This window comes from Dermacentor andersoni, chromosome 2, assembly GCF_023375885.2.
Source record: "Dermacentor andersoni chromosome 2, qqDerAnde1_hic_scaffold, whole genome shotgun sequence".
Taxonomy (NCBI): domain Eukaryota; kingdom Metazoa; phylum Arthropoda; class Arachnida; order Ixodida; family Ixodidae; genus Dermacentor; species Dermacentor andersoni.
This window is the reverse complement of record NC_092815.1, coordinates 119616451-119623923: the sequence shown is the minus strand read 5'-3', so window position 1 is coordinate 119623923 and position 7473 is coordinate 119616451. Positions and strand designations below refer to the sequence as shown.

General features: G+C 42.9%; 1 protein-coding gene across 1 annotated transcript in view; it reads left to right on the top strand.

Moving 5' to 3' along the window:
- The first annotated feature begins 3062 nt into the window (after positions 1-3062).
- Positions 3063-7473, top strand: part of LOC126541300 (adhesion G protein-coupled receptor L3-like) — a 67874-nt gene continuing 63463 nt past the window's right edge. Inside the window, exon 1 of the mRNA XM_050188024.3 lies at positions 3063-3160. Within this exon, the coding sequence (XP_050043981.1) occupies positions 3091-3160 (70 nt within the window). The 5' untranslated portion in view covers positions 3063-3090. The remainder of the gene's footprint in view (positions 3161-7473) is intronic.

Genomic DNA, 7473 nt, shown 5'->3' with positions numbered 1-7473 from the left:
CCTGAGCTAAAGCTTCCTCTTAAAATGAGAACAGGAGTGGTTTGAATACTGACCCTTGAGGGAAGCCCCTGCAAAAAAGGCCTTGTACAAAAAAGGCGCGTCCTTATAAAAATCATTATAAAATATATATCATCCAAATCAAGATTCTCCGTCTAACGGCCTGTCTCAAGTAATTTCTACAACTTTCAAACAAGCAACATCATTGGTAGTTTTATGAGAGCATTTGTGCATTTCACGGGTATATGAATAGGGTAATCGGCACTGGCCCCATGCTATACATTCCGCTTAACGGCAGTGCTTTTTTAACGATGAAAAACGATGGGCACGTGAGCGGACGGAAAGTCCGGTGGCTGCGCCGGTCATGTGGCTCGATGTATATGACCAGTATAGTCCAATGGTAAGTCTACATTGGCCATACAGTGATGTGCATATTTCTTTTTGTATATTAGAAAAATTATGTTGCCTTTACCGCTGCTTTGCTAAAGCTCAAAGTTCGCACAAGGATCCGATTTTAGGGTCTACGCCGTTCAGTGTAACACTGGGCACAGTTTGCCTGGTTTTGAAGAAACAAAAATGCGAAGTTGACTTCCTTTATGGGCACGCAAGCTGCTACCATGGTGCTTCAATGAGCGCAACCTCGGAGTTGCGATGGCAAGCCCGGGTAGCACAAGTGAAATGACAGCGTTGTAATGTGACCTTCAGAATGTTTGTCAGTGAGTCCATCTAAATGTGCCTGCCGAGCTCTAGAACGCTTTTTTTTTTCTTTTTAGCGCATTTCACATAGGTTTTAAAATACAGGGGTGTGCCGCACGTTGTGCATAGGAAAGTTTATTTATATGGCATACGACAAGGCAAATGTTATGCTAACAAGAACATGGAGTGGGTACAACTTATGTGTGGTCATCTATTAATAAAGCTCTTTTGAAAGTGCGCTGCCTTGGTCACCATGTGCAAATAGGCTTCATGTAAATAATTCTTAGCTGCCAAAAAGGAAAAACAAAATAAGGCTATAATATGTGCCTCGGCGGTAGCGACGAACTGTACACAACTTCGTCTAGACTACAGAGTGGGCTTGCGATTCACCGTCTACATGTTTTTTTGCCGTTACCATGCACCTTCTTCAAATGGCGTAGTAAACCTGCACAGAATACGAAAATGCCTCCCATTTGCGATGGGCGTGTGCCTGCACTACACGCTACCAGGGGCGAGAATCTTTTTCTAAATATTTTTTTTCCCAGGTGATTGCAAATTCCAGCATTCTATATTTTGCCGGCAAACATGTTTTCTACGCCATCGTTATGTGCGTTATTCTTGTGGTTTCACTGCAATAAACATCGGACATTTGCCCTCTCTATGCCCACGCATAAAAATGGGTTGAGCTTTAGATATTTCTTCAACCAGAACTCACAGCGTATTAAGAAAAGGATTACGTATTTCAGTTGCATACAACAACGCAGTTTTGCTTATGCCTATAGAAACTTTATTACTGGCATCAGTTCAACAGCAAGTATTTCGCATATACGGGTTCTCGTACAGGAGAAGAGGAGTAGGAGACAAAGGGGAGGAAAGACAGGGAGGTTAGCCAGTGTAAGTACCGGCTGGCTACCCTGTGCTGGGAAAAGGGGTAAAGGGAATAAAAGGAGAAAGAAGAAGAAGAGCAAAAAAATATGGAAACCAGAAAATTCACACAGTAACGCGAAACTGTGTGCTACAACATTCAAAGGTGGTCGCAGAATTCGCATGTCCTTAAAAACTTCAGCAAAGCCGTTCAGGCCTTGAGTGCCGAAGCCCGTCTGGACCAGTGTCCTAGAGCTTTTTCCTCTGTAAAGGGGCGATTGTTCAGCTTTTCGAGCGCGGTCACGAGCACTTTTCTTGGCACTTTGTAACGGGGACAGTCACAAAGAAGGGGCTCAATCGTCTCCTCGCAGCAGCAGGTGTCACAAGTAGGGCTGACGGCGATTCCAATGCGGAATGAATGGTTAATAACACTAGTACAGTGTTATGCCTTAACCGGATAATGGTTTGGGATTCTTCTAGGGTGAAATTTGCATATAAAACTAAACATCACTTTAACGGCGTTTTCTCATTTTGTGAAAACGACGATAGTTTAAAGTAGAAAGCACTTAAAACGCTCATGCAAAGAACATTACGTTTATCCAAGGCAGAAAAGAAGATGTGATTTTCGTCTTCGTATGCAGTAGGTTGTAGACATGTAGGTTGAGACTGTGGAGCATGTTCTTTAATTGTTCCGTCATGTGAGCGGCAAACAATCTTAACATATCAGTGAAGTCCGTAGCCTGAACTGATACCCGGTACACCTATATTCCTCCATAAATTATGCACATTTCAACCCACAACTTCGTTGAATCAAACAGGACATCGAGTTCACTTCGTTGATTCGAGATTTTAAACGCTTCAGGCGCTATAAATTTACTCCTGGGAATCGAAATCGCATCACTGAATATAAAAGTTAACAAAATTTGTCTTTCGTAGTTTGACTATAATAAACCATTTGTCTAGATTTCCATTTACGAACGCACTTCATGTTTTACGTCGTTCTCTGGATAAGTGAAGCTTTAAACTGTCTGTCGATCATTCTTGAGACCACAGAAAGTCCCCCGTTATTACTTCAAACCACTTTTCTGTATTTTATTATTTCTACTTCATGTACGTAGAGAGACAAGAATAAGCGCGCGGACATGCATGGAGAAATCGCAAGATTGAAAAGTATTTCTCAGACTTCTCTGTGCGCAGTTAATCAAAACGTTACAGGACGGGCCTACTACATGTCAGGTGCTCTATTAGCCGCACGTGTTTTGACCGCGCAAACAGGAAAACAGCACGTAGCCACATTCTCGAGTGTCTAATTGCAGCAGACTAAGTTCCAAGAGTGGAAGCACTTTATGCTCTCGCCACAGAGTGGGCGCATAAGGCTGAGACCGCTTATCAGTGAAGGTAGAGTTCAGCGTAGCAGGTGCCGCGGCCCAAACTAATGAGTTGGCAAACACAGGGAGAGTACTTATAGGCCGGCCAAAAACAGCTGGTAACCTCAAAGAGACGGCACTCTGGCGGCAACCGCCACCGGCCGTCATGAAGGCCCACTGGCAGCAACTACTGTGGCTCGCAGGTTTGTTAAGGGCGGCACAACCAGCGAACAAGTGTGAGTTGATTTATCGGCACTTCCATGGGTCAGTTTGTCTTCTGGTGCATGTAATGCGATAGTCCGCGAAAATAAATTTTGTTACAGTTCATCATGTAAAAAAAAATGCAATAGTGTAGATTCTGTGGTATAACTGCAAATTCCAGCTTCGTATAAGCACGGAATGCCTATAGCGGGCGTCATCAAGATCCCGCACAAGGATTTGTAGCGACCAGCGCACTACGCTCATTTTATAGAGTTTTAGTGATCTCGTCAAAACTGACCAAGTGCCCTTAACTAGTGGTCACCGGATAATGAAGCGAGGTGCAGACTCATTTTTTTTAGATTGCGAGCGCACTGCTACGCATAGATGACGAAGTTATCAGCTGCAACTATGGTGTCTATGTCTTCCGCGAAAAAAATATGGATGCATTAAGAAGAAGTGGTTTAGGAGGAGCCTTGTGTGTATATTCCTACGTATCTTTGTCTACTGGCTGTCAAATGTACATTGCCCAGCACTAAATCAGTTTAGACTGCTAAAATATAGAGGAGGTAGAGGCACAGAAATTTTTAGGTGTCTGGTTTCAGAAATACCTATGTTGGAATACACATGTTGAAAAGTTAACGACAAAACAAAGTAAAGCTCTTGGCTGCCTCTTTAAACTTAGTGAGTTGCTGCTGTTGTGGTTAAGGAAGGCGCTCCATTACACGCTATTTCATTCCAGATTCTCATACTACTGCTTAGTATGGAGTACCACAAGCAACCAGAATTTATCTAAAGTAACTGTATTAGAGAAACAGGCTCTGCGAAATTTTGAAAACTATCATGGATGATTGCAAGGCTTACGTTCCCATCAACTGTTACTTAAAGGGACACAAAAGGCAAATACTAAGTCGGCGTGGACTGTTTAAATACCATTCCAGAAACCTCGCCACTGTTGTTTCGTGCCAAGAAAAGACTTAGTCTACGAGAAAATTGGATCTGGAGGGTCCGAATACCTTTTTCGAGATTCAAATCTCCCGCCAACCGACCGGGGGAGTGGTGACGTTGCATGCGCCATCACCGCCTTTAGCTCACGTCGGTGAGTAAAACGACATCCGACAAACGGTGGTATCGAGCCAAGACTGAGCAGTGGATTCGCCGCGGCAGCTGCTTTTTGGTCAAGTGGCGTAGACCATTCCCGCATCTCGCGACATCACATGGAAGTTGAATTCTCTGATGCTTGCAGTTTGTGAGAGTTTCGCCAGGCAGTAAAACCAGCGCAGCACTACGTGATCAGGAAAGTACTGAAACGCGAAAGTGTGGACGGCATGGAGTCGAGAGAGAACGAAACCTTTCGACCACCCGCATTGTTAGCAAAGGTAATTTCAATGAGTTATTTTTTCTAAAAGGGAAATAAAACAGGACAAGCAGCATTTTATGTCGTCTTACAATACAATACAAGTATGCTTTCTGCAACGAGTGGTTGAGTACTGGCGCCAGAATTTATCTGAGGATTGCTTTTGTCATCGGGCAAGTACTTGAATGGCTCGGGGAAGTCTCTAGCGATGTCCTGCATTTACCTCAATTTCTCGATTATTAAGGCGCTGTTCGCGATAATACTGGCGCCCTAGAGATTCTAGAGCACTAATCTATCACTTTAGCTTAACTTAATATTTGTCTTTAGTGTCCCTTGAAGCATGAAATACCAAACGTAACCCAGGTATATACGTATAAACTAATACCGCATATAAGAAAAATCAATTATGTAGAATTGCCTCAATTAGTACTACACCACAGTGATGCCTGAGGAGAAACATCATAAGGACACCGCAAATTAGAACCAATTATGATATACAGCATATAAACAATCAATTTTCCATTTTGTTAAATGGATAGGGTAGGAAATAACTTTAATGAACACATCAGTAAAAGACATATTAGAAGGTTAGTATTAGAATATGGTACTGTGCAAAATTGAGGTTTTGTTCTGTGTTTTTATGCAAACTTTACTTCTATTCATTGTTGTGTGTTTTGAATACTTTAGGTGTATGCGTGAATGCACTATATGTGAAAAAAAAATCCATGTTTAAAATAATTGTCTGAGTTATCTTGAGCGATAATTATTGCTCTCCGTATTTTTAAGTATTAGAGTACATTTACACCGTGTACGTGAATATTGCTTTATATTTGTAAACTTCCGCTAAAATTACTACCCCCTTTATTTACATAGCCAGTTTGTAGTAAATTGTATTTGTGTCTGTATATATACAATGGAGTCGCATCACATTTCATTTCTCGTGTGTGCGCTTTCTCCGCTTGAAATGCTGACTGGAGCAAGAGCCCTTGTCAGGCTATATGCCTTTAGCTCTTGTTTCACTTTCTTTTTTTAATTTGAAAGAAAAAATAAACTTCTTCTTCTCCTTCTTCTTAAATATTACAGCGAAGGTGTTAAGCTCCCGGTGGTCGGCATTTTTCGTGTCCGTCCGTTAACAAATATCTGGGCCCATCCCGGCTGCAATGCAAATCAGTAACAGCGACTCGTGCTCCCGTGAGGCAGAGGCTTCAAGCGCTCAGCAAAGCGCCTGAATAACCAAAGCAAAAGTCATGAAGCCCTTTGAATCCGGAAGGACAAAGTTAAGCCAAATCCATTGCAGCTCCCGTTCGTAATACTTATAATATGTAGAGATTTCAAGGGTGACAATCTCTAGGCCGTGCATTCTAATGACACGTACGGTGCAGCATAAATGGGCAAACATTTTTAACCCCTAGATCAGCTACATTCTAAATCCAAATATGGACATCCACATCATCCTGAATCGTTACGCCTGTGTGACGTACATCGTCGATTACATAAACAAGGCGGATCGCGGAACGTCCAATCTGCACAAGGCAACTGCTAGCATCATCGATAAAAATCTAAACATGGGTTACAAATAAGCCTTGAAGGTGTTAGGTGTGTTGATGCTCAAAACAATTGAAATTCGGCGGCGGAAGCAGCCTGCTTTCTCATCAAGCAACCAATGTCTCTCAATAGCCTTGAGGTAATTTATGTACCCAAGTGTCTTGCAGAGTAGGGACCTCAAGTGCTAAAAACTAATGAACAGATAGAGTCTGAAAACTTGGATGATAACTCAACACAAGTGTGGAATCGTAGCATAGTTTTGAAATATGAAGACCGACTACAAAACCTCGTCGATGTGTGTCTGGCAGATATTGTATTCAAGAACGAATTTAACACGAGGGTTAGAGTGTACAAGTTCATAGATACACCGGCCATAAAAAGATATACGCACTACACTATCGATGACCCGTTCAGTTCTAAAAGAGAAAAGGTCCTAGGTTCTACTCTACTATGCATTTAAAAGAGAAGCAGGTATTTTTGATAATACCATTTCTGAAAACATTTATGAGCAACATTTGCAATCGAGTATGGATAACCAAAAGCAGTAATCCATGTATGAAGGCTCCGAAAAGATAATGGAAATGGCCAGGTGAGTCATAGGAAATAAAGAAGGCGAGATGGGACCCTCACAATTTGCATGGCGTCGATCTTCGTGTCGACTACAATCGTGACATGCATGGGTCTTATAGATGATCCGGAGTACGTGCTCGCAATGAAGATGGACACCCCGTGCGCTACAGTATTGAAGAGGGCAGGGGTATTCCCTATGGATGAGGGTTGTACCATGATGGAGAGAATGAATGCTTAAAAGTGTGACATCATCCGCGAAGTTATGCACCGCATCAGTACACCCGGATCCGAGCCACTATGGGTCTTCTTCACAGGCCGGGTGAGGTAAGACGTTTGTGCTGCGACTAATCATGGAGGTATACAACAAATAGTACAACACCGGAGGTAACGTGACCTACACCGCATACGCGGTGTGTGAAAATACCGGAAGGGCTGCAGTTGCACTCAGAGGCACCACAGTACACGCAGCATTCAAACTAACCAAACACATTTACGGTGGCGTCTCGGACAGTGACTTCAATACTTACTGCAACGAGTTCCGGAACATTAAGTGCATCATCATAGACGAGATAAGCATGCTCTTTCCCGACACATTTGCCTGCATCGACTCGACACTGAGACATATCGCCTATCATTACGATCAGTCGTTTGGAACACTCGATTTGATGATGTCAGGTGATCTACGGCAATTGCCACTGGCTCGAACCAGAGAAATATTCAAACGCAATCGAGACGGCGAACCCCTCACACCGGAGGAAGCTTAACTTATCGAGAACCGGTTAGTGCCTGTCGATCATGTATTGTCAGTAGCGCCAGGTTCGTGTCTTCTGCTCCAACAACGATTCAGCACAAAGGTCGCCCTACAGGATGTGTGTGACG